Here is a 27,748-nt window from a genome sequence, read left to right as displayed (position 1 = left end):
TGAATGTGTCGTGTGGTCTGTTTTGTGTATTAAACCTTAACTGTGTAACTTTTCTAGTGGTGAAAGAAGTACTCAATTTTGTTACTTAAGTAAAGCAAAAAAAAAAAAAAAAATACTCAAGTAAATGTAAAAGTATCATATGAAAAATCTTCTAATAAAAGTGTTAAAGAACCTGTTTAAAAAAGAGTAAAAAGTAAAAGTATTTAGCAGATTTTGAGATCCAATCAAATTTGAAAGTAGTAATTTTGCTCAACGGAAACAGGTGAATTAATAATTTTCCCTGGCTGTTTTTATTTTTTGTATATTTTTATTTTGTCAGACTAAAAACATGTTAAAAATAAACCCTCCGGCTTTTCAGCAGGTCTCAAACGATAATATAAAATACTTTTACTTTTCAGTCTTGTTCAAAATGTAGTGAAGTAAGAAGTACAGACACCTACTTTCAGATGTATTGAAGTAAAAGTAAAACATATCCACTAAAATCTACTTAAGTAAAGTACAACTACCTCAAATGTATAATTAAGTATAATACTTTTACTTAAGTACTACTTTTACTTTGTTACGTTCCACCACTGGTAACTTTTTTAGTGCCATCTGCTACACTATTTTCAGATCTTATAATGTTGTTTCCTGTATTTTGTGCTTTGTTTCACACACAAATCCTGCATATTTAGTTCTCTCAAACGGAAAACACTCTGTTCCACCTTGTGATGTCGTGGTAATACAGGAAGTGTTTATATACTCCATATACTTTCACTAGACTTATTTATAAGGTAAAAAGTAGCGGTTAACTTGAAAATGATCGCTTCTTGACATCATAAACAAAGCATTTTGAGCTTTGGAAACATAGACTAATAATAAAAGGTTACTCCAGATCCACAACCGGTCAAAAGTTTTAGAACACCCTAATTTTTCCAGTTATTTATTGCAATTCAAGTTGTGCAAGTCCAGTAAAAAGCTTGAAATGGTACAAAGGTAAGAACTGAGCAGCCAGAGGTAAAAAAAAAAAAAAAAAAAGTACCTCAGAAAAAAAAAAGAACAAGATGGTGAGCTTGAAAAACATTGAGTGTCCAACACATCGAGCTGGTTTGGGATGAACTGGACAGAAGAGTTCAAGCCAAGCAACCTACAAGTGCCACACATTTCTGAGAACTTCTGCAACAGACTTGGAAAGAACTTTCTGAAGAATATTTGATTTTTATTGTAAATAGAAGAGCCACAAGCGTGTTCAGCTGTTATATCTGCCAAAGGTGGACACTTTCATGAATCAAAAGTTTAGTATGTTTTGGTCAACAGTAAACAGTAAAAAATGGAAAAGTGTGGTGTTTTAAAACTTTTAACTGGTAGTGTATGTTTTTGAGAAGGTAACACCATTATAACATGGCTTAGACCTCACAAAAGTCAATTTTGTGTAATAAAGATATTTAAGAGGCAGTATTTTACATCTATGGGGCATTAACTCTTAACACATAACATATTTAGATCACCATGTTACTTTTTATTGTTTCGAAGATGCTATATTTGTAAAAAAAACAATGTAATAACATGTTTCATATACCTCACTTTAGTTTTTTTGACACTCTGAATCCCCTCCTCTCTTTGCTCTCTACACTAAGTCACTCCCCCTTCAGAGCTCTATCACAACATAATCAGCGTACATCCTGCTGATGAAACTATTGCACATCGCGTCAGGTTTGTCAAGTTGCTGTGTGCAGTTTTGTATCATGTTTTTGTATATTCATGTAGAATTGTCATGTGGGAGCATGGGATCTTACAGCTAAAAGTAAAAAGGGTTTGAATAGGGCTCAGGAGAGATTGCTAGATTACTCAAACATGCATGGATGACATCTAAAACCTCTTCGGGAACATTTTTGGTGAGGGAAAAATGTAAATTTTTTGCATCAGACCCCTTTATAAGTGCATGTGGTAAAACAGAAAGTGCTCTGCTGTGGTTTTAAAGGGACAGTCTGGAATTTTGGACATAGGACCTCATTTCCTAGTGAGCCAGAGTGTTGGAGACGTGTGGAGACACTTTTAAAAATATTCCATCCAGTCCTTGTATTTGCAGAGGTCACTGGTGCTAGACTAGCACATGTCAATTGCCATAGTTAGCCTGCCATTAAAAACCCCAGGGTATCCCCAGGTTTGACTACCCCAAATTTAAAGCCGTTTTAAAGACATTTTAAGACCACTTAATTGAAAATTAAGACCAACATCAGACCCATTATGCGGGCAAAAAACACCAGATCCAATTCTAATAATGCCCAACCAACTACTAATACTATGTCTAGAATGTAAGCGCCAGTGTGGATTAAACCTACACTTCCCCATGACCCATCCAACGTCTTTCTCCACTGCACTGATTGTTTACTCGCTGCCGCCAGCACCAGAAATCAAAGTATTGTTTGTGCATACTCCAAATTAGATGTTCATTCAGGTTATGTGATTTCACTTTTTTTTTCCTCCGTCCATTTAACATTGCACTGCAGTCCATTTGAGTATACAAAAAATAATCTAATGAAATTTAAGACCTTTGTAGGAAAAAAAAAAAAAAAAAAAAGTAAGACTTGGAGAACATGATTTAAGACTTTTTAAGGCCTTAATTTAGGATCATAAAATGTAAGACCTTTTTAAGACTTTCAGGACCCCACAGCTAGCAAATCGATTATAACGCCAGACTGTCAGTGTCTGTTTCAATAGAATTTGTTTGAAATAAAACTAACCTTGAAACATGAATCGTTGCATGTTGAGGGACTATTTTCTCATATATCTGTCCGCCGCTGCCAAGCTTTCTATTGGGAAATACAACTCACTGCTGCTGCTCAGACATAAATCCTTCAAATGCAATGTTGGTATTACTTCTAAAATTATTATATCAACACAGACATTTACATCGACAGTCTGGTGTAATAATAGATTTGCTTCAGGTGTTTTGTGGAGTGGGTTAAGACTGTTTTTAGTGATATGCTAACTATGGCCATTGACATGCGCTAGCCTAGCGGCAACAACTTCTGCTGGAATATTTTTTTTAAAAATGTCTCCACACATCTTCAACACTCTGGCTAACTAGGAAATGAGGCCCTATGTCCAAAATTCCACACTGTCTCTTTAAACTCCATATACCTTCACTGAAATCATTTGGATGATTTTAACCCACCCTGGAATTGTCAGTCTCTACTTAACTAAAGGTAAAAGGAGCTGTTAACTTAAAAACTACTGCTTCACGAGGTGGAACAGAGCATTTTGAGCTTTGAAGATGTAGACAATTTAATAATAAAGGATCACTCAAACATGTGTAAATGAAACAAAACACCAAGCTGGGTCTGGACGAGGACGAGGTAACAACATTACAACACATTTTAAAGCTCACAAGAGTCAATTTTGTGTAATATAGAACCTTTAAATGTCCATTTGAACTGAAGGTCAAACCAGGACCCAGACAACACTTCTTTGAATCAGTCTCATAGATGTTCTCGATACAGTCTATGATGAGTCTGTAATAAAATCTCCTCTTCCTCTCTCGCCCTGTGACAGAGTGTGTGTGCCCGGCTCCTGACGTGTGACTGTGAAACCTCAGTCCTGGTTTAACTCTGTTTTAATCTAGTGTTTATTGTCTCTTTAAAGTGATTTAGACCAGAGCCAGCTGCCATAGGCTTTATTTAGAGTTACTGTAATGCTTGTAGTGCTATTTTAGACCTGGTTAAAACTTGGACTAGTCCTGTTATGATCTGGTATAAGTCCAGTAAGTAAGTTTTTAAAAAAAAGAAAGAAAAAAAAAGAGTATAATCATGATTTCAGTTTGCGATTTTGATTCGATTGATGTAAATCTGCTTTCTCCATCCTTTTATGAGATGTCTTTCAGTATGCCTTGTAAAGAAACTGTATGGCCTGCACTCTTGCTGTTTAAAAAAAAAAAAAAAAAAAACTCACTATAATCACAACTGAACCTGTGTCTGAAGGGCTTTAAAGGGACAGTCTGGAATTTTGGACATAGGACTTCATTTCCTAGTGAGCCAGAGTGTTGGAGACTTGTGGAGACACTTTTTGAAATATTCCATCCAGTCCTTGTATTTGCAGAGGTCACTGGTGCTAGGCTAGTGCATGTCAATGGCCATAGTTAGCCTGTCAATAAAAACAGTCTTACCCACTCCACAAAACACCTGAAGCAAATCTATTATTACACCAGACTGTCGATGTAAATGTCTGTGTTAATAGAATAATTTAAGAAGTAAAACCAACCTTGCATTTGAAGGATTTATGTCTGAGCAGCAGCAGTGAGTTGTACTTCCTGATAGAAAGCTTAGCAGTGGCAGACTGATATATGAGAAAATAGTCCCTCAACATGCGACGATTCATGCGATGCAAGGTTAGTTTTATTTCAAATATTATTCTATCAACACAGCCATTCACATGGACAGTCTGGTATAATAACAAATTTGCTTCAGGTGTTTTGTGGAGTGGGTAAGACCTCTGCAAATACAAGGACTGGATGGAATTTTTTTTTTTAAAGTGTCTCCACACGTCTCCAACACTCTGGCTCACTAGGAAATGATCTCCTATGTCCAAAATTCCAGACTGTAACTTGCAGATACACATACAAGTTTTTCTCATTCTCAGTATTCTTATGTCCCAGAATTCCCTCACTGAACTTTGTAATTAAAAATAAATCAGTAACTGGATCAACAAACTATTGTTGTACTGCACTGCAAAAAAGATTATTTAAAAAAAAAAAAAGCTCAGGTGGTCATTAGAAGAGTAGTTTATAAATTATAGTTTTGTTTACTAAAGCTTCACTGTGTAACATTTCTAGGGGAGTGTGCCATTATCTTGTCTCTATGGTGAGGTTAAACTGCAAAAACTCAAATCTAGTCAAGTTAGGATGACATGAATTAAGACATTTTCATCATGATTTGGGTAAAATTCACTTGACTAGTAAAATGATCTACCAATGGAACGAGACTTTTTGAACTTAAAATATGAAAATACATCTTGCTACACTTAAGAAAAACAACTCTTTGCACTTAAATAAGAAACAAAACCTAATGTTTCTTAAATTAAGACAAACACACTTATTCCATTGGTAGATCATTTGACTTGTCAAGTAGAATCTATTCAAATAAAGTCAAATGTTTTTAATTGAAGTCATTTTAACTTACCTAGATATTGTTTTGTCCCATATTATACTATTTTCAGATCTAGCTTATAATGGTGTTTTCTTTTTTGTAATTAAGAACAAATCAGTAATTGGATCAGGAAAGTATTGTTGTACTGCATCCCGGGAAAGATCCTGCAGTCTGTGAATGGGATAGATCTTTAACTCATCTTTAATTTGGACACCGTTTTTGGACCTTTTGACAAGACCAGACTTGACTGTTGATGCTTGACGTTGATTTTATTGTTAATATTATTATTTATTTTTTCATTTCATGAGTGTAGTATGCGTGACATGTTGGACTGTGGCATGTAGAGAGGACTGAGGTATGGGAGGTTTTTTTTTAATTATTGGTTTATCTATTTTCTCTTTATCTTTATATTCGAAATTGAAAATAGAAAAAATAAATTAACACTTAAAAAAGAAAAAAATCTCATATCCCAAAAGCTATAATTTTTATTTTGCTGAAGCTCAGTATTTATTGTGTGTACAGTTCCTTTGCACTAATCGGAAATTTGTTGAGTCAGTGATGTAAAGTAATTTCAATATGATGGTTTATTGCAGTATTTTTGTGTACTTTAAATATGTTCCCATGCCAGACCTTGTACCCAGGAGCAGTATGTCCCCTCTCCTCTGATCTCTGCTCGTCTCTGGGTGAGTCAATCCCACGCAGATCTAATAAAATGTAATGTAATGTATGTGTCCCCCTCCGTGCACTCTGTCCACGCAGGGTCCCGGTGGACAGGGCCGATCTTCATGTGACCCCAGCCGCTGCAGCTGATTGGCCGACGGAGGAGGGGAGAGTCTGGTAACAACGACAGATGAGGTTTCCGCGGTATAAGAGGAGTTCAGAGAGAGACCAGAGGGACATATAGAGACACACATGGAGGGGGAACGGTAAGAGATGACTTTATATTTTCTCTTTAAAGATGCACTGTGTAACTTTTCTACTTGTCTCCATGGAGATGTTAATGCTTGGCTTGTTATATGTCATACAATATGCCTATCTAGTATTTATTTCATTACTGGTGTTTTAATGCTCACTAATATCTTGATAAACTTACATTCTTACTGTGAGCTGGCTCTCCCCTCTACAGATCTGACTTGATAATAATAATAAAAAATACATTAATCTTATAAAGTGCTTTAGACTTGAGCTAGACAGTGTTGGGAAGTAACGGATTACATGTAGTGAAAATATGTATTCTGAATAATAATTTTGAGTCACTGTATTCTGGTACAGTTACTCTTTCATTTGGTGGTATTCAGAATATAGTTACTTTCCTGAATTAAAAGGAATACACAGCAGTACTTCACTGTGTCATATTGGCTTTGAGCCAGTCGGTGTTAGTGAAAAAGGAAAGAAAACGCAGCTCTTGCAGTGCATCTGTGTGTGGGATTCTAATTGATGCAAAAATAAAGTTGTTAGAGATTATATTTCATGTTTTTTCACTATAGTATTAGATTTAGACAAACTTTATTGATGCACAAGGGAAACTACTCACAATATATTACAATAACACAGTAAAAAAAATATATAAATATAGTAATAAACTTCTAAATAATTAGCAATAAAAAAATAGCAAGACTGATGTCAAATAAGACATAAATTATATAAATGCATGTACGCATGTAGAAGGTAAAAAACAAATATCATAATATAAATACAGTATATCACAGTTATATACAAGAGGTCATAAGGAGAGTGTCCCTTTTACTGGTGCTGCTCCCCCAGCAGACCACAGAGAAATACAAGGCACTGGCCTCCACAGACTGGTAGAAGATCTTCAGGAACTTGTTGCACACAGTGAAAGACCTGAGCTTGAAGACTCTACTTCCTGGAGGACCTTCTACCAATTGCAACTCAATGTAAAAGTTTTCAGAATACAGTACTCTGGACTATGTATTCGAATACATTATAAAATACACTTTAATGCAAGTATTCAGTATTCTGTAACTAAATACTTTTTTCCATTACTGGAGATATGATGATGCCAAAGCAATAGCACAGTGACACCTTAGTCTTATAATACTGTAGAAATACTGTTATTCTCTCTTATGCACTGAGATATAACATGACCTATTTTACTGCTTTGATATATTTCTATGATTATTGATTTGTTATAATTTCTCCAGTTGACTCCAAGTCATAATATCCTTTGTGGCAACTTCTGTATAAAAAAAAACCTCTGAAAACAAGAGGTTTTCAAATAAAGTCTTCTGGACCTGTCAAATAGGTTGAAGACATTTTAATCTCTGATTGAAGAAACATTTCCATAGTTTATAAAGTCAGTGGTCAATGGTCACATAGTTTTATACAGCACTTTTCCATCTTTAAGGCACTCAACACTTCACTTCAAAGAACCACTCACCCACTCAGACACATCTTCATACACCAGTGTACGCACACAATGGGGGGCGAGATGGGTTAAGTGTCTTGCCCAAGGACACAACAACAGGTAACACCATTCTGTTTGAGCTGGAATCACACTGCCAGCCTGTGGGTCATTGGATCTGACCCTTCAACCAGTGATGTTTAGCTTCAGAGTGGGATTCAATGGCTATATGAGACATTCAACATTAAAGTATAACACTGTTGTTGTTGTTGTAGTAGTAGTAATTATTGTTGTAATTTTTATTCTAATTATATTGTCCAGTGTAGCTCTGCTTTGGGAAGTGATCACAGAATAATAAAGAATTTGATCAAAATATATTACGGCAACATTTTAGTTTATTTATGTAGCTGTTATGACTGCTATATGCCCGCTATATTTATTCACTCTACACTTACAGGTGTCATTCTGTGCATACAGCATCTCCAACCACACACACTGGATAAAGTGTCTTGCCTAAGGACACAATGAAAACAGACTGGGAAATGCCAAATTCAAATTAAACTACATTTTAAAGACCCTATGTGATCTTTTTTTTTTTTTTTTTTTTTGGCTTTTTAAATAACCTTTGGACATCTTAAAGGGTCCATATTACTCAATTTTCTGATCTATGTTCTAATGTTGTTTCCTCATCAAAAACAAACCTGAAATTGTGTTTTGTTTCATTTGCACATGTTTAACACACAAACCCTGCATATGTAGGCTGAGCTCACACAGAAAATACTCTGTTCCATCTTATGATGTCATGTGGTTAATGCAGGAAGGGTCCCCCTGTGTTTTTCAACTCCATACACCTTCTCTAGAATCATATGAACCATTTCAACCCTTGAATTGCCAATCTCATCTGAACTAAAAGGTAAAAGGTAGCTGTTCATTTGACATCACAAGGTGGAGCATTTTGAGCTTTGAAGATGTAGACAGATTAATAATAAAGTGTTACTCAAACATGTGTGAATGAAACAAAACACAACTCCAGGTCTGTTTTGAGAAGATGACAACATTCTAATACGACTTAAAGCTCATAAGAGTTAATTTTGCATAATATAGGACCTTTAATCTTGGTCTATGAAATCTGTTCTTCTTCTTTTTCCTTTCAGAGACATGCATCAGTCTCTGGACCAAAACTCCTCCTTCACCTCCTGCGGCACGTCCCGCTCCTCAGACGCTTCCTCTTCCTCCTCCGTCACCTACAGCTCCACCTCCCTGATCCTCATCTCCACAGCAACCGCATCCCTCAGCCTCATCACTGTCATCGGCAACACGCTGGTCCTGCTGTCAATCAAAGTCAACCGACGTCTCCGAACCGTCAACAACTACTTCCTCCTCAGCTTGGCCATCGCGGACCTCATCATTGGACTTTTTTGCATGAATATGTCTTCTTTGCACCTGCTGTTGGGACACTGGCCACTAGGGGGAGCGGTGTGTGACTTGTGGTTAGTTTTGGACTACGCCCTCAGCAGCGCGTCGGTCATGAACTTGCTAATCATCAGTTTGGATAGGTACTTCTGTGTGACACGACCACTAAGTTATCCAACATGGCGGACGGGGAAGATGGCGGCGGCGATGATCGGCTCGGCGTGGGTTTTGTCGTTTACATTGTGGACGCCACCGATTTTGTGCTGGCAACGGAACGGCGGGCAAAGAGTCGTGCCCGAAGACGATTGCTACATCCAGTTGTTAGTAAGTCCTGCGGTGACACTAGGGACCACGGTGCCTTCTTTCTACCTCCCGGCTCTGGCCATGGTGGGGCTGTACTGGAGAGTGTCGGCACACAGTCGGAGTCGTTTGGTCGGGGCGGGTTCGGGGCATAGTGGGGGGTGTAGTGGTGAGGGAAGCGGGAGGAGGTTTTCAAGTCCGTCGTTTAAAGATGTAAATGCTGCCAAGAGGAACAGGAGCTGGAGTAGTGAGCCGGAGATCAGGTCGGAGGCGTCGCAGACCGTCAACCAATCAGAAGCCAGCACGCCCAAACATGGACGCAACAGGATGTTGATGAGTCCAGGTATGGTTGGTACGCATTGTGGATACTTTCTGTTTAAAATCCATCCATCCATTTTCTTCCCCTTTATCCTGGGCTGGGCTGGGTCGCTGGGGCAGCAATCTAATGGGACTCCCTAAATTCCCTCACCCAGACACTTCCTCCAGCTCCTCTGGGGTAACTCCAAGGTGTTCCCAGGCCAGAGAGAGACATAGTCCCTCCGGCGTGTCTTGGGTCTTCCTTGGGTCCTCCTTCCATCCTCCACATCCATAAAGCACATGTGGACTGGTTGGGAAAACTGGGACGAAAACCACTGTAGTACACACCCTTCGGTCTCCTTTCTTAAAAAGAGGGATCACCACCCCGGTCTGCCAGGCCAGAGGTACTGTGTGTCAACCAAGACAACCCACAACATTCAGAGACGCAGAGAGTTCATCTTAATTGTGGGAGCAAAGAAACGTTAAATCAACAGCTCCAACAGTCTTTAGATCATCATGGCTTTAAATCATGAGGAGGAATTCTAAAGGAGCAAGCTCCTCAGGTTTGAGTCTTATCCCAGGCACTTTAAAATTATAACTAGTTAAACTAGTTCTTATAAAAATCTTTTCCTATTTTTTAAGTGGTTCACTTGCTAATGTGTTAAGAGAAAAAAAAACAAACAGCTCAGCTCATACGAACATTTAAGTGTTGCTCACATCTGATGCAGTTTACACATAAATAAACCCATGTACTACACGTTGTGTTCACAGTTGACTCGTCTCCCTCCCACGTCTCTGACCTGAACCGCATGGACCCAGAGTGCAGCAGCACCATGGACCTCCACAGGGTGGCTTCAGCTCTGTTCAGCCGCTCATGCCCCAGCCTCAGGTCCACAGATCGCAGACACAGACGGGTTCTGGCCCGAGAGCAGCGTGTTACTCGGACCATCTTCTCCATCTTACTGGCCTTTATCATCACATGGACCCCGTACAACGTGATGGCTCTGGTGGCAGCCTTCTGTCACACGTGCATCCCCAGGCAGCTGTGGCGCCTCGGCTGCTGGCTCTGCTACGTCAACTCTGCCATGAACCCGTGCTGCTACGCCCTGTGCAACCACCGCTTCAGGAAGACCTACTTCAGCCTGCTCAGGTGCAAAGGCAGGAAGGACAGATAATTATAGGCCTACTTAAACCTGCTTTAGACCTGCATTAGACCTGGGTTAGGACTGTGTTAGACCTGCGTTAGGCCTGTTTTAAACTGGATTGAGTCCTGGTTTAAATCTGCAACACACTTTGCAACCACCACCCTCTTCAACCTGTCCCAGTGCAAAGACAGATGATTATAGGCCAGTTCCTGTTTAGACTTGGTTTAGACTCTGTTTAGACTCAGTTTACACCTGGTTTAGACCTGGTTTAGACCTGATTTAGACCTGGTTTATTCCTTATTTAGTCCTGGTTTAGTCTTGCCTTAGACCTGATTGAGTTTTACTGCACAAACCTCAGTTCTTCTTCAATCAAAAACGTTAATCTGTAAAGAGCACAGCAGAGCTACACTTTGCTGCCACCTTCTGGTCCAGATACACCAGATTCACATATTGCTCTTCAAATTTGTAAAATATAAATTTTTCATTACATTTTTTGTTAAAGGTTCATTAGTAACTTTTTTTGTTTTTTTGTAAGAATTGCTTCACCTACTCATCTCTTTGTTATTGCTTTGCCTAGAATGTTCCACAGTATGGCATTAAACACCCATTTATTTCAGTAGAAGTGCATTTGCTCAGAAATACAAATAAAACATGTATTCTGACTCTGAGTGCAGTCTCCACTCCACAGCTCTTACCTGTAATTTGGCCAAGCACTGTTACTTGCTTGTCTCCACTGAGATACATAATGCCATACCGTGGAACAATCTCCAATAATCCAGAACCTTAAACTTTACAGAGTGACTCTTCAAAGTGCATGTGACAAGTTTTCATGTTTTTCTAATTCTGACTGGTTTGGTGCGATAGAACCTTTGGTCAGTATTTATTCTAGGTTTCTCTGTTCCACCTTGTGATGTCATGTAGTGGCAGTTTTCAAGTAAACAGCTACCTTTATACCTTTAGTTCAGTAGAGATGAACAATTCCAGGTCTGAAATGATCCAAATGATTCTAGTTGTAGTAGTAGGTGTTTGGAGTTTTAAAACACAGTGGAGCACTTCCTGTATTACCACATGATGTCACATCACAAAGTGTAACAGAGTGTTTTCAATTCAAGGGAAGAACAAAATATGCAGGATTTGTGTGTTAAACATGTGTGAATGAAACAAAACACAACTCCAGGTCTGTAAATGATGAGGAAATCAGAAAATGTAAAAATGATGGTAATTACTTTTTCATTACACTCATACAGTCATATGCACTTTCAAGGAAAATTCCCTATATTAAGAGAACACACCCAGCATTTTTTTGCTCTGTGTCCAGGTTATAAACAAAGCTGAAGTTTAAATATTAACCAAATAAGACAAAGAGTGACTGTAAAAACACATATAAAGTTAACTGCTTTTCCATCTGGGTCTGGGACAGACAACTGTACACCTTTTATTTTACAAAAATATTTTAATTAAAATACAACAAACTCTTCATGTAAAGTTCCCATGTTTTAAATATTTACAAAACATTTTATTAAATACATTCTCAAGTCAGTTTGATTTTGACAGTGTCCGTGTTTGTAAAGTTTTCCTTCAAACTCCCCCAAAATAACCAGTAATACATAAACAGTACAGTAAATTTTATTCACAAATGATACTTCGGAGCTGATGTCATTATGCTAACTGGAGGCACTGCTCTGACAGACGCTCTGGTAGACTTTAATCCCAGTTTTATTTGAACACAATCTGACCAGAGAGAACTGACCTGGCTGGGACTGAACAGGTTTTTGGTCATGTTTACATTGTGTCACCATAGTAACCACTGAACATTTCACCGTAGAGATACATGTAGACCACCCCCAGCGTGATGTCACTCTCTTCAGTTATTACATTACATTAGAAGTCCTTGTTTAAAACTTGTACAGCATAGACTTTTTTTAGACCTGAGTTTGGTTATAAGTACTTAAAACATTTAAAAACATAAAATAAAAGTCTGCACCTAGTTTGATCTGGTTTTGGCCTGGTTTAGTCTTGGTTTAACGTCACTGATCTCCTGGTTTAGTCTTGGTTCATTTAGTCCATGTTTACACCTGTTTAAGTCTTGGTCCATTCTTATGTAGTCCATGTTTAGACCTGGTTTACTCTTGGTCTAACCTTATAGTCCATGTTTAGACCTGGTTTAGTCCCGTTTCATTTAGTTCATGTTTAGACCTGGTTTAGTCTTGATCTAATTTTATATAGTCCATGTTTAGACCTGGTTTAGTCTTGGCCTAATCTTATATAGTCCATGTTTAGACCTGGTTTGTTTAGACCTGGTTTAGTCTTGGTCTAACATAATTTAAATCCTGGTTTAGTCCTGTTTCATTTAGTCCATGTTTAGACCTGGTTTAGTCTTGGTCTAACTTTAAAATCCATGTTAACACCTGGTTTAGTCCTGGTATAAACTTTGTTCAAACTTGTTTTAGAGCCAACCTAAATCTTGTTAAGTCTGTTTTAATTTGTAGTCTTGGTAAGACCTGTTTTAGTCATGGTTTAGACCTGTTTTAGTCCTAGTATAGTCCTGGTATAGACCTTGTTCAGACCTCCCTGACATAGCTCTTGGTTAGACCAGTTTCAATTGTGGTCCAGTCCTGATTTAGTCCTCCAAACTATCATGAAAATCTTATAAAACAGACCTCCATAGTCCAGGATCATAACCAGTTTTCCTGAGACCCGTTCTTTCATAGTCCTGGTTTAGTTCTTGCTCCTTCAGCTCATGTATTTGGGGATGCAGCCACTGAGCTCGATGAGTTCAGGCCAGGTCTCGTATTTGTTCATTTTCGGGTCATTCTTTATGTGCTGAAAGAAAAACAGCAATATTTAAACTGTGTGTAGCCTGAGCTCTTACTCTACTACTATTACTACTAGTACTAGAATCACAACTGAACCCGTGTCTCCAGAGCCTTAACCTGCAGTTAGAGGATCCAGGTTTGTCTCTTTATTCTCATTTTAGGATTAGGCCATGTGAAAGCTCAGAACCTCCAGAATTCCCTCACTGAGCTGCAGAGGCTGCACTAGCACTGATTCAGGATTGGTGCAGATTCTGGGGTTTAGGGAGTGACCATTCAGATCAGAGAGAGACATTTTAGGTTAAAGCGACCATATTACGCTATTTTCTCAGACTTGAGTCACTATTTTTAGGACTTGAGACTTGACTTGATAAAATGGACTAAGACTTGGGACTCGACTTGGACTTGAAGGTCAGTGACTTGGGACTTGACTCGGACGTGAGGCCTGTGACTTGAGAAGACTTGATGCTTCTCATAAAAAAGTATGTTTTTAGAAAATACTTTTCTCTTTACAGTTCATACACGTGTGATTAATTTTACAGGAACAAACTGGAGAATGTCCCTCCCACTTGTCTCTTTTCTACTTTTTGTCACTGAAGTACTGTGAGATGGTATCCTCAAATGTAATACAGTAATACACAGTACAATACAGAGGGAACTACAGAAAACATGATTCTTCATGACAAAGTGTTATTTAGCATTCTTAAATCTTAATTCTTTCTGTTCTGACCATGATGATTCACACTAAGATCTTGACAAGACATTTTTTAAATTATACCATGATTTTTTTAAGTATAGCTTAGTTTAAAAGTCATTTTTTTTTAAATTGAAACTATAGTTGGTGCTTTGGTTTAGATTTAGAATGACTTGAAACTCAAAGCAGACGACTTGGACTTAACTTGGATTTATGGGCCAGTGACTCAAGACTCGACTTGGACTTGCCTGTATTTGACTTGGGACTTAACTCGGACTTGAGGTCAAAGATTTGAGACTTACTTGAGACTTGCAAAACAATGACTTGGTTTCACCCCTGCTATGTTGTAACGTTGTTTCCTCATCACAAACAGATCTGGAGTTGTGTTTTGTTTCATTCGCACATGTCTGACACACAAACACTGCATATTTAGACTGAGTTCTTTTCTCAAACAGAAAACTATCCGTTCCACCTTGTGATGTCGTGGTAATACAGGAAGTGCCTCACTGTGTTTTTAAACTCCATACACCTTCACTAGAATCATTTGCATGATTTCAACCCAGGAATTCTTAATTTCTACTAAACAAAAGGTAAAAGGTAACTGTTAACTTGAAAACCTGAAAACGTCTGCTTCATGGCATCAGAAGGTGGAACAGAGCAGTTTGAGCTTTGGAAATGTAGACAGACTAATAATGAAGGATTTCGATACTACTATATGAGACAAAACACAACTCTGGGTATATTTCTGACTGATTTTGTGTAATATAGGACCTTCAAAACCAACCGCATTTCACTATTGAACCTGGCAACCCAAATGAGAGAGTCATGTGAGGCTCTTTCTGCTTTCTGCTTGGATAATCATCTTGAGAACCAAAATACCATATTATTACATAAACAACCTTACCATCATGTCCAGTGTTTTTTAGAAATAAGAATAAATCAGCATTAGAATTGTTCTGTAAAAGGTAGATTTGATTTGAGCATGTTTACTTCATATCTGGGGACACAAGTACAGTGTACACAAGTATAGCTCCTGTCTTAAACATCTCATATTACACAAACTTGACTCTTGTAACCCCTTAAGCCATGTTATAATGTTATTACCTCCTCAAAAACAGACCTGGAGTTTTGTTTCATTCACACATGTTTGAGTAACTCTTTATTATTTGTCTGTTTACATCTCCAAAGCTCAAAATGCTCTGTCGCACCTTGTGATGTCATGAAGCAGTAGTTTACCGTTACTTCAGTATTGATTGGGAATATTGGGAAATCACCCAAATTATTCTAAGGGTGGTGTATGTTTAAGTACACAGTGGAGCACTTCCTGTATCCAGAGGTGGGGACTTGCAAGTCATGACTTGGACTTAAGTCAGACTTGAGTCACTATTTTTAGGACTTGAGACTTGACTTGATAAAATGGACTAAGATCTGGGACTCCACTTGGACTTGAAGGTCAGTGATTTGAGAAGACTTGAGAAGCACTTTTAAATCTGAATTCTTTCTATTCTGACCATAATGATTCACAATAAGATCTTGACAAGACGTTTAAAAAAGAATAACATTTCTACAACTCTTACATACTTTATAAATACTCATATATAAATATACTATCACTTCATGAGTACAATTTATCTTAAAAGTCATATAAATTGCAAAAATCTAAGCTATATTTGGTGCTTTGGTTTAAAGACTTGAATTGACTTGAAACTCAAAGTAGACAACTTGGACTTGACTTGGATTTATGGGCCAGTGACTCAAGACTCGACTTGGACTTGCCTGTATTTGACTTGGGACTTAACTCGGACTTGAGGTCAAAGATTTGAGACTTACTTGAGACTTGCAAAACAACGACTTGGTTCCACCCCTGCTATGTTGTAACGTTGTTTCCTCATCACAAACAGATCTGGAGTTGTGTTTTGTTTCATTCGCACATGTCTGACACACAAACACTGCATATTTAGACTGAGTTCTTTTCTCAAACAGAAAACTATCCGTTCCACCTTGTGATGTCGTGGTAATACAGGAAGTGCCTCACTGTGTTTTTAAACCCCACACACCTTCACTAGAATCATTTGCATGATTTCTGTCTTTCTGACTTGTCTGTCTTTGAATTGGGATTTGAGATCAAAGACTTACTTGAGACTTACTTGATCACCCACCTCTGCCTGTATCACCCCATGACATCACAAGGTGTTACAAAGTGATTTCAGTTTGAGAGAAAAACTCCTAAATCTGCAGGGTTTGTGTGTTAAACGTGTGTGAATGAAACAAAATACAACTCCAGGTCTGTTTGTGATGAGGAAACAACATTAGAACAAATCAGGAAAATAGTGTAATATGGGCCTTTTCCAAAGATCGTGTATAATCTGAGTTTGAACACTTGAGACTTGAGTTACCTTTTCAAACGTGGACTTCACCCTGAGTCCTTTCCCACCGACAAAAATCCAGTTATCCCTGAATCCAAGAGACTTCACCGAGGAGCTGCCCAAATCCAGGATCAACTGCCGTGCCTCTTCATTTAATCTAAAAACAATGTAAAAAAAAAAATAATAATAATAATAAAAAGTGAATTCATGTTTCATGTTGTTGTCTTATTATTTCAGAAATGTTTGTGAAGAAGTTAGAATAGTTGGAGGTGGTGATTTTAAGATCTGGTTTGGTCCTGGTTTATTCTGGCTTTAGTCCTGGTTTAGTCCTGGTTTAGTCTTGTTTTGGTCCTGGTTTAATTCTGGTTTACTCCTGGTTCTGTCCTCTTTTAATTCTAGTTTTGTCCTGGTTTGATCCCGGTTTAGTCTTGTTTTTTCCTGGTTGAGTCTTGGTTTAGTCCCGTTTCAGTCCTGATTTAGTCCTGATTCAGTCCTGCTTTAGTCCTGATTTAGTCCTGATTTAGTCCTGATTCAGTCCTGGTTTAGTCCTGATTTAGTCCTGATTTAGTTCTGTTTCAGTCCTGGATTAGTCCTGATTTAGTTACTGTTTAGTCCTGATTTAGTCCTGTTTTAGTCCTGTTTAAGCCTTGATTTAGTCCTAGTTTAGTCCTGGTTTAGTCCTGATTTTGTCCTGTTTCCATCCTGGTTTAGTCCTGATTTAGTCCCGGTTTAGTCCTGATTTAGTCTTGTTTTAGTCCTGTTTCAGCCCTGGTTTAGTCCTAGTGTAGTCCTAGTTTAGTCCTGGTTTAGTCCTGGTTTAGTCCTGATTTAGTCCTGTTTCATTTCTGGTTTAGTCCAGGTTTAGTTCTTTAATAGACTTTACTTTGACGAGGGCTCATCAAATGAAGCCATTAAGATGATGGATCCAGTTTCTGTTTTTTGGAGTAATTCGATCAGAGGTTTCGAGTCTGCAACAACAGAAAACACAATAATAAAGATTTTAAAGGTGCATTCTGGAACATTTCTACTTGTCTCCTTGGAGATGTTATTGCTCTGTCTGGAATCCTCTACAGTTTGGCATTAGATGAAAAAATAAAAGTTCTGGTGATGTTCTTATTACTTGTTACATCTCAAGCAGGTGGTGTATCCTCCATCAAAAATGTTAAGTAGTGCACTTTTAATATTTCAGACAGTAGTCATGATCACCTTTTTTATTGACTTTGTTATAAATTCTTGTTTAGTCCTGGTTTAGGTCTCCATTAGACCTGAGCTCTAGTTTAGTCCCAATTTTAGTCCTGAATTAGTCTTGGTTTATTTACAGTTTAATCCTGGTTTAGCCCTAGTTTAGTCCCAGTTTTAGTTCTGGATTAGATCTGGTTTATTTACAGTTTAAACCTGGTTTAGCCCTAGTTTAGTCCCAGTTTTAGTCCTGGATTAGATCTGGTTTATTTACAGTTTAAACCTGGTTTAGCCCTAGTTTAGTCCCAGTTTTAGTCCTGGATTAGATCTGGTTTATTTACAGTTTAAACCTGGTTTAGCTCTAGTTTAGTCCCAGTTTTAGTCCTGAATTAGTCTTGGTTTATTTACAGTTTAATCCTGGTTTAGCCCTAGTTTAGTCCCAGTTTTAGTCCTGGTTTAAATGTTCTTGTCTTACCTCCAGAATACATGTCGTAGTATCCTGTGTGCACGAGCTCTCCAGTTGTTCCTACCAATATACATGCACATACATTAAACATGTTCAAATGTGTATTAGTGTTTAAACTGAATAATAAATACAGGATTAAATTATTCTAACATCTAATATATTATATGTTTCATTATGGTGGATACAGACCATTTAGAATAACTGCATTTATTCCAGTTCCAGTATTTTGCTTTTCTTTTCCCAGAAATCTGCAAAAATAAGAAGAACAGAAGAGTCCTGGTTCAGTTCTGGTTCAGTCCTGGTACAGACCAGGTTTAATCCTGGTTTAGTTTTGGTGTTGACTTGGTTCAGTCCTAGTTCAATGCTTTTTCAGTACTGTTTCAGTTCTGGTTTGGTCCTGGTTCAGTCCTGGTTCAGCCCTGGTTTAGTTCAGACCTACAGCTGATTCCTAAAGCAGATTTTCGGCGGGACAACGTTGGCGGCTCCACTCTGAATGTAAAAACTGAAGTGATCCTTGGAGCAGATCAGAGTCGGACACGGGTTTACTGCAACAGACATGTTTATGCAATTCTCATTTTCATTTAATGTTTTATTATTACAAAACTACCGTATTTTCTGGGCTATTAGGCACTCTGGTTTATAAGACGCACTGTCATTAAATGGTCTATTTTCAAACTTTTTTCACAAATAAACCGCACCGGACTTTAAACAAAACACAACAGTTAGATGGGTCAGTGGGACTTTGTTTGTGGCGTTCACGGTGACTCTCGGCGTTGTTCAGTTGTGGCGTGTAGGGAGGGTGCTGTCTGGGACCGCTGGATTGTTGGCGTGTTCACAGTGACTCAGTTGTTCAGTTGTGGCTCAGAGTGGCACATTGCACTAGTTTTTTCGGTTCGTTCCTCCTTTCCGTTCCTCGTCCGTGTGGAGTGATGAGTGTGGCTGTGGGTGTTTTTCGCTGCATGGTCGCTGTCTGCTCCGTGCATGTTTGTGTGCACTGCAGGTGGTGCGGCTTTGTAGTTTACTGAAGTCATGCTGGGACACCTGAGTGGAATCGTGTATAGTGCGCTCTGGATTGTGGGGCGTGTAGTCGTTTTTTGATGGGGTCGGAGGTTTAAGAGTGCGTCTAATAGTCCCGGAAAATACGGTACATAGAAATACATTAAATAAGTGAAAAATACCTGTTTTCTTTTCCATCTTCAACTTTTCTGGCACTGTCACGACTACAACACAAGAGGAAAAAACAGACATTTATAATAACTTTTAACTTAACTCAACATACATGTTTTTGTGCAATTTAAATTTTGACTTAGTCCTGGTTCAGTCCTGGTCCTGCATTGGACCTGATTTAGTCCTGGACAGTCCTGAGTTAATCCTGGTTTAGTTCTAGTTTAGTCCTGGTTTACTCCTGGTTTAGCACTGCTTTAATCTTGCATTAGTCTTAGTTGGAACTTATGTTAGTTCAGTCCCGGTTTAGTTCCAGTTAAGTCCTGGTTTAGTCCTGCTTCAGTCCTGATTTAGGCCTGATTTAATTCTGCTTTAGTCCTGGTTTAGTCCCACTTTAATCCTGGTTTAATCCTGCTTTAATTCTGGTTTAGTCCTGGTTTAGTCCTGCTTCAGTCCTGGTTTAGAAATGCTTTAGTCCTGGTTGTTATGGTTCAGTCCTGCTTTAGTCTCACTTTAGTCCCACCTTAGTCCTGCCTTAGTCCTGCTTCAGTCCTGCTTTAGTCCTGGCTTAGTCCTGTTTTAGTCCTGCTCCAATCCTGGTTTCGTTATGTTTTAATCTTGCTTTAGTTATGGTTTAGTCCTGCTTTAGTCCTGTTTATGATGATTTAATCCTGCTTTGGTCCTGGTTTGGTCCTGCTTTAGGAATGGTTTAGTCCTGGGCAGTCCTGAGTTAGTCATGGATTAGTTCCAGTTTAGTCCTGGTTTAGCCCTGCTTTTATATGTAAATACTGCAGGAAAAGCTTGACTTCCTTGTTTGATTTGGCCCCTGCTGAATGACACCATGTGACCTTTGACCCTTAAACAAATGAATGACTTACCACTGATGATTTCACTGTACTTCTGGAGCAGGAAGATGGAGAAGGAAGCCACAACCAGGGCCACTGCTATAAACCTCCAGAATCCTGAAAAAAAAAGAAAATGAAAATGAAAATTGGTTCAATCCTGGTTCAGACCTGGTACAATATTGGTTCAGACTTCGTTCAGTCCTGGTTTAGTTCTGGTTCAGTCCTGGTTTAGTTCTGGTTCAGTCCTGGTTTAGATCGTGTTCAGACCTGGTTTAGTCCTGGTTCAGACCTGGTTTAGTCCTGGTTCAAACCTGGTTTAGTCCCAGTTTAGTTCTGTTCAGTCTTGGTTCAGTCCTGGTTCAGTCCTGGTTCAGTCCTGGTTCAAACCTGGTTTAGTCCCAGTTTAGTTCTGTTCAGTCTTGGTTCAGTCCTGGTTCAGTCCTGGTTCAGTCCTGGTTCAGTCCTGGTTCAGTTCTCGTTCAGTCCTGGTTCAGTCCTGGTTCAGTTCTCGTTCAGTTCTGGTTCAGTCCTGGCTCAGACCTGGTTCAGTCCTGGCTCAGACCTGGTTTAATCCTGGTTCAGTCCTTGTTCAGTCCTGGCTCAGACCTGGTTTAGTCTTGGCTCAGACCTGGTTTAGTCTTGGCTCAGACCTGGTTCAGTTCTGGTACAGTCCTGGTTTAGTCCTGGCTTAGACCTGGTTCAGTCCTGGTTCAGTCCTGGTTCAGTCCTTGTTCAGTTCTGGCTCAGACCTGGCTCAGACCTGGCTCAGACCTGGTTTAGTCCTGGTTCATTCCTGGTTCAGTTCTGGTTCAGTCGAGTAACAAACAAAAGTTGAAGTGTTGCTATGCCTTTGGGCAAAACAATGAAGAAATTCAACCCTCAACTGGACACTTACTCAAAACGCTTGGGCGAGGCATATTAGATCGACCTAAAAAATAAAACATATAAAATTACTGATACATGTAATACACAAAATAAAAGTAAAGTAAAAGTACATAACATCATATTTAGTTTGTTTGGGCTCCTGCTTCAGTCTTGGTTTATTCCTGGTTTAGTTCCAGTGTAGTGTAGTGCAGTGTAGTGTAGTGTAGTGCAGTGCAGTGTAGTGTAGTGTAGTGTAGTGTAGTGTAGTGTAGACCAAATTGATTCTTGTTTAGTCCTGATTCAGACCCGGCTAAGTTCTAGTTTAGACCTGCTTAAGCCTTGGTTTAGTCCTGGTTTAGTTCTAATTCAGACTTACTTGATCCTGGTTTAGTCCTAGTCCTGCTCCAGTTTTGGTTTAGTCCTGGTTTAGAACTCTGGTTTGTTTAGTCCTGGTTACGGGATTTTAGACTTGATCCTTAGACCTGATCCTTGGTACAGTCCTGGTTAAGTTCTAGCTTAGTCCTGGTTTAGTTCTAGTTTAGTGGTTATATCCTTGCATAGTCTTTACATATCTTGTTTTTTTTCTTATTTAGACCAGTTGGACCTAGGTTAGTCCTGATTTAGACCTGATGTTTTAGTCCAGATTTGGATTTGGTTTAGTCCTGGTTTAGTTCTAGTTTAGCCCTGCTTTAGTCCTACTTAAGTCCTAGTTTAGTCCTGGTTTAGTCCTTCTTAAGTCCTACTTAGTCCTGGTTTATTTCTAGTTTTTTGGTTTTGCTCTTATTTAAACCAGTTAGACCTATTTTAGTCCTGGTTTAGTTCTGGATTAGTCCTGGTTTAGTCCTGATTTTGTCCTGGTTTAGTTCTAGTTTTTTGGTTTTGTTCTTGTTTAGACTAGTTAGAACTAGAGTAGTCCTGGTTTAGACCTGGTTTAGTTTTATTTTTTTTTTTGGTTTTGTTTTTGTTTAGACAAGTCAGGCCTAGTTTAGTCCTGATTTAATCCTGGTTCAGTCGTGGTTCAGTCCAGTGTTGTGTCCTCTGACAGGTACTTCCTGGATTAATTCCTCTTTAATCAATGGATGCAACCAGATGCAAAGAAGGGATTTTGCAAACAGGAAGGAACTGGTCTAATCTGATGCAAAAACCGTCAAACAACGGCCAAACCAACAGACAAACAGAACACCTTCAGGGGCAAACACCTTAACCTTCACAACGTGCTGTTTAAAGGGACCGTCTAATAGAACTTCAGACAGAGCAGAGCCTACAGTTAGCATCACACCTCAAGGGAAAGATGTTCTCAGCTGCATAGTATCGGTTGCTTTGCCTGAAATGATCCTCAATATAAAGTTACATGTTATTGTTCAAAAACGTCCAGAAAAACAAGGCATTGTTGCTGTGAGGGCTGGGTTGCATCTCCACAGATCTGATCGGTAACTTGACCTGGTGATCTCAGTTGTTTGTCTACATGATGAAAATAGATACATTTAATTCCATATTGTGGGCAAAACAATAGCATCTGTGTGGAGACAAGCAGGTGGCATAAACCAAGACTTTGTGGTTTTCAGGTTTGCGAGTTACAGAATTGGCACAGAAGAAGCTGACAAGAAAAGTAAATAAACCTCTACCTATGCCATGCCTATGTGACCGCTTAAACATGAATTTAAATATAATATACAATACATAAGCATGTAAATATATAAATAATGTATGGATGTGGTGACTGAGATTGAATGGGACAAGTTTTATTTGTTGAATTCATAGATGAATGATTGCATTAATATACATTGTATTTTATTAGCCTGATTCATCACCTGGTTTCACTTCATGGAAACCGTCTGACCTCGCAGCATTAGGATTCGTTTGCCTGACAGTAAGTGGGTACTTTTTTAAATTTTACGCTGCTATTTGGTTTGGTTGTGACGTATGTAATGAACAGCTAACAGGGATAACTGGTATATAAACTTTTCCCAAATCTTGTAGGAAGAAGGGCAATAATGTCTTTCCCCTTGATAAAATTCACCAAACATTCTCTTTGTTCCGACTTTAAATCCTTCTCTCTCTCGAGAATCGTTGCCAACACAGAATGTATGGCTCTTTGCTGATTGGCTCGTGCCCGAACTCGCACTTCTGGGGTTTTTGCAAACCGTCTAGTGTATTCCGATTCCTGACCTTGTCACTGGAGAGAAATTAAATTGAGTGGAGGCACAAGGTGACGTCAGCCTGGCTAGAATTTTATTGGCATGTGTGATGGAAATTTATATTGCAGAGAGATTTCTCTCAGTCTGCCTGTCGTCTGCCTGTCGTGTAAATGAATGTGATTTCTACCTGAGACCAGACCAATTATGAACATGTGTAAAGGCTCAACAGACACAACTGTCCCCACCCTCAGGAAACTATGTGTTGTCCTAGCTGTCCTCAAATATAACTTATAACAAGTCTGTGAAACAAAAGTCACTCTGCTTTGATATGTATGTAACTTGTATTTCTGTATAAATACTCAGAGCTCAGCTGCTGTGGAGGAGATGCTTGAGGGCTCTGGGGGAGATACTGGGAGATGGAGAGATGGAAAGGAGTGACTTGGGGAGGGAGATGGAGAGAAGGGGTGACTGGAGAGAGGAGACTCAGGAGAGGCTGTTGGTCTGTGGCCAGGGCAGACCTAGGCACATTTCTCTTGTTGTTATCTGCTGTAACAACAAGAGAAATGCATATTTTTTTCTACAACAGTATGTACAGTATGACATCAACCTGCCCAGGGACTGAAGGTGGAAATGAGCCATTTTGCTAGAACCTGCGCAAACATATGACCTCTTATAGGTTAGTGTTATTTTATGTGCATTGTCCCTAAACAAATAAACAAAAACAAAAACAAAAAAAAAACCCTAAAACTAAAAAACAAACAATGATGCTGTCAATTATTCTCGTTAGTCTAATCATAAATAGGGATGCACCGATACCATACTGGTATCAGATATCAGCATCCAAGATACCAATTCAGCAGATGTCCCATTTTGGTCTAAACCGGTGTAATGAAACCATTTACTGGCCCAAAACAGCTCAGAATATGAAACTTAAATTATAAATTAATAAATAAATATAACTTAACAAATAAATTGTTACAAAGTTGTTCTATAGTTACAAAACACATCTGGATCAGGTTTTACCATATTATGCTGTTTGTGTTTAATAGGGCTGAGTAAAAATATTGAAATATCGATATATCGTATTGTTAATGTGATGATACAGTATCGATACTGGGGACTGCTATTGTCAAGAGTATTTTTTTGGTATATTTTTCAAAATTATTTTGTTACAGTGCTACAGTTTTATTGCTTGCTCAGAGGAAGGAAACTTGTTTATCTGACACATGTGACATTATCATAGTTTTGATATTTAAAATGGGTGTGGTTCATATTCATGTTGCCCAAGAAGGTTTCATTTAACAAAGACTTTTTGTATCACAGCCATGATTTAGCCTTTATATTTTAATGATTACGGTTGCTAGATAACAGTTATGTCATATCTGTGGTCCATTTTTGTTAAGTCTTAAAGGTGCACTATGTAACTTTTTGGTTGAGGGACTGGTTGACATTAAAAAGCTCTACTTTATATTTATTCAACTACAGGTGGTTTTATAGCTCAAAAATACCTCGAAAAACAGACATTCTGACTTATTCTAACCTACTTTTTTAGGTAATCGTATCTGTACTTTACTTAAATACATTTTACAGTGGATACTTTTTAACTTTACTTCACTACATATGAGAACGAGTATCTTTACTTTCTACTCCACTATAATTTAGTACTTTGAAGTAGTTGAACTGGCTGAGACTTTTTTTTAGCACATTTAATTTGAGTTTCAGTCAAAACTTTGAACAAACCATACATACAAAAACAGCAAGAAAAATTAAAAAATCTATTAAATCATTTTTAAAAATCAAAATCACTATATTTCATGCTTTAATTATTCTATAAATCTCTGCAAAATACTTGTACTTTTTACTCTTTAAGCAGATATTTAAACATTTATTTCAATACTTTTACTTTAGTAGATTTTTTCATTTGATACTTACTATTACTTGAGTAACTTTTTGCCCCTGTTTTACTGAAGTAACAACACTGAGTACTTCATCTACAACTGCTTCTACTTATGTCATATCTACTGCCCAGTCCAAACAAGAAGTAAAATTAAAAACTTTTACAAATGTACAAATCTAGAAAAGACTAAGCAAGATTTTGAGTGAAATTTAATAATAAAATAATTTTGTTTTAGTGACATGTGTAGTCTAATCTGTCATATGCACTTTAAGCACTTTTTATTTACTCAAAATGATGTAAAAATTACAGGTGGTTTTATAGCTCTATTTGAGGTGGCCACCGTAGCACCGTAGAGCCATCCATTATATAATATTTACCAAGTATAATCCAAAAGCATACAGACAAAACTTAGATGTGATATGTGAATGACAAGTGTTCAGCTGTATTTACACAACCACACCTAAAGCCACAGTCATTTGACCTGTACTATCTCTCTGACTGTAGGACTATTAACTGATGTCATAGCATGTCTCACCCAGAAAATAGGGCAGCCTCAGGGTGCTCTGATGGGTATGGAATGTTCCACAGTATGGCATTAAAGCAATAATTAACCTTTAATTAAATACAAGCAAATAAGATAAGACAAGTTGGTTTACTCCTGGAATGCAGAGGCTTTAGACTTAGACTTAGACAAACTTTATTGATCCACAAGGGAAATTATTTGACCTGGTTTAATCCTGGTTTAGACCTAATGTGGTCTTTTTTTGTTCTGGTTTAGACCTGCTTTAAGCGTACTTTAGACCTAGTTTTGTCTTGATTTAGTCCTGGTTTAGTTCTGATTTATTCTTAGCTTAATTAGTTCTGCTTTAGTCCTGGTTTAGATCTGGTTTAGTCCTGGTTTAGATTTGGTTTAGTCCTGGTTTAGACCTAGTTTGGTTCTGGTTTGCACCTAGTTTCGTCTTGATTTAGTCCTTGTTTTGTCCTGATTTAGCCCTAGTTTACTCCTGCTCTAGTCTTGGTTTCATCCTGGTTTAGACCTAGATTTGTTACAAACCTTATGGTTTAGTCCTGGTTTAGATCTGGTTTAAATCTGGTTTAGACCTGGTTTAGTCCTGGCTTAGTCCTAGCTTAGGCCTGGTTTAGTCTTGGTTTAGACCTGGTTTAGATCTGGTTTGGACCTGGTTTAGACCTGGTTTAGTCCTGTCTTAGTCCTGGTTTAGTCCTGGCTCAGTCCTGGCTTAGTCTTGGTTCAGTCCTGGTTTACACCTAGTTTAGCCCTGGTTTAGTCCTGGTTTAATCTTTTCCAATTCCCAGTCTACAGTGATCAAGCTTTATATGACAATAAATGATTTGAACCTTTGTGTTTATGGCAACTGCCTGTCAGAAATCATCACCTTTTATAATTGTCCACAGTTGTGAAAGTACATTCTCAGAAAATTAAACCACAAATGTAATTCCTTATGTGATGTTTCTGTTACTTTCTAAAGGTAACAGTGTGGCCTCTCTACACATTGCTGTTCCCTAAGCACTGATACCAAAAGCTCTACATTTTGAAGGCTGACCTGATAAAGCTTTTGAAGACAATATTAAGGTCATTCTGTCCTGTGCTTCATATTTACCATAGTTTTACATCAGTTAAGTGACAGTTTGTAAAGAAAAGCTGAGAAGAACATAAGTACCTAAAGTTCTAAAACAGCTCTACCTACGTCATTAACATAGAAAGAAAAAAAAAAAACAATGGCATTTTTCTGAAGTTTAAGTTTAAGTTTTCAGCCTTGGTTGATAGGAAACAATTATTATTACTTTACATCTACCACTTTTTTAGGTAATCGTAGGTATCTGTACTTAACTTAGATACATTTTACAGAGGATACTTTTTAATTTTACTTCACTACATATGAGAACGAGTATCTGTACTTTCTACTCCACTATAATTTAGTACTTTGAAGTACTTGAACTGGCTGAGACTTTTTTTTAGCACATTTAATTTGAGTTTCTGTCCCAAATTTGAACAAACCAAACACACAGAAACAGCAAGAAAAATTACAAAATCAGCTGAATCAGCTTAAATCAGGTACATTTTTTAAATCAAAATCACTAAATTTCATGGTTTAATTATTCTATAAATTATTATTCTATGTATTATTCTATTAATCTCTGCTAAATACTTGTACTTTATTTGCTTTAAGTACATATTTAAACATTTATTTTAATACTTTTAGTTTACTGTTACTTTAGTAGACTTTTTCATTTGATACTTTTACTTGACAAACTTTTTGCCCCTGTATCTGTACTTTTACTTATGTAACAACCCTGAGTACTTCATCCACAGCTGCTTCTACTTATGTCATATCTACTGCACAGTCCAAACAAGAAGTAAAATTAAAAACTTTTCCAAATGTACAAATCTAGAAATGACTAGGCAAGATTTTGAGTGAAATTTAATAATAAAATAATTTAATTTTAGTGAAATGTGTAGTCTAATCTGTCATATGCACTTTAAGCAATTTTTATTTACTCAAATTGATGTATAAATTTAATAAAACAAAATAAATGAATTTGTTTTGAACTCACCGATGCGGACCTGCAGCATGCTTCCTCTTTCTCTCACTCAAATGAAGGCTGCTTCCACAAACCAGTCCTTCCTGTTTCACCTGTCTCACAGCTGACCAATCACAA

The 27,748-nt window shown here is 38.0% G+C and overlaps 2 protein-coding genes across 3 annotated transcripts; one reads left to right on the top strand and one right to left on the bottom strand.

The window, feature by feature from the left end:
* Positions 1-8,646: 8,646 nt before the first annotated feature.
* Positions 8,647-12,037, top strand: LOC110158694 (muscarinic acetylcholine receptor M2-like). The gene is made up of 2 exons (XM_020923211.2): positions 8,647-9,544; positions 10,270-12,037. Exons 1-2 carry the CDS (start codon positions 8,647-8,649, stop codon positions 10,671-10,673), a joined length of 1,302 nt encoding a protein of 433 aa, XP_020778870.1. The 3' UTR covers positions 10,674-12,037.
* Positions 12,038-12,076: 39 nt separating this feature from the next.
* LOC110158696 (protein FAM3C-like) lies at positions 12,077-27,689 on the bottom strand. 2 transcript variants are annotated; one of them, XR_008632408.1, is made up of 11 exons: positions 27,644-27,689; positions 21,066-21,098; positions 20,204-20,287; positions 19,340-19,381; positions 18,601-18,706; positions 18,351-18,409; positions 18,171-18,221; positions 17,400-17,484; positions 16,547-16,673; positions 12,803-13,466; positions 12,077-12,761 (listed from the first exon to the last, which is right to left on the bottom strand). XR_008632408.1 is itself a non-coding variant. In XM_020923214.2 (10 exons), exons 1-10 carry the CDS (start codon positions 27,660-27,662, stop codon positions 13,377-13,379), a joined length of 696 nt encoding a protein of 231 aa, XP_020778873.1. In that variant the 5' UTR covers positions 27,663-27,689; the 3' UTR covers positions 12,077-13,376. The 2 variants fall into 2 exon arrangements, 1 of the variants encoding a protein (XP_020778873.1); XM_020923214.2 differs by having other exon boundaries at positions 12,077-13,466.
* Positions 27,690-27,748: the final 59 nt, after the last annotated feature.

Source organism: Boleophthalmus pectinirostris, unplaced genomic scaffold (genome assembly GCF_026225935.1).
Source record: "Boleophthalmus pectinirostris isolate CB_2022bp ecotype Guang Dong unplaced genomic scaffold, ASM2622593v1 HiC_scaffold_2, whole genome shotgun sequence".
Classification (NCBI taxonomy): domain Eukaryota; kingdom Metazoa; phylum Chordata; class Actinopteri; order Gobiiformes; family Gobiidae; genus Boleophthalmus; species Boleophthalmus pectinirostris.
The sequence above is the reverse complement of the archived record's forward strand: the minus strand, read 5'-3'. Positions and strand labels throughout refer to the sequence as shown.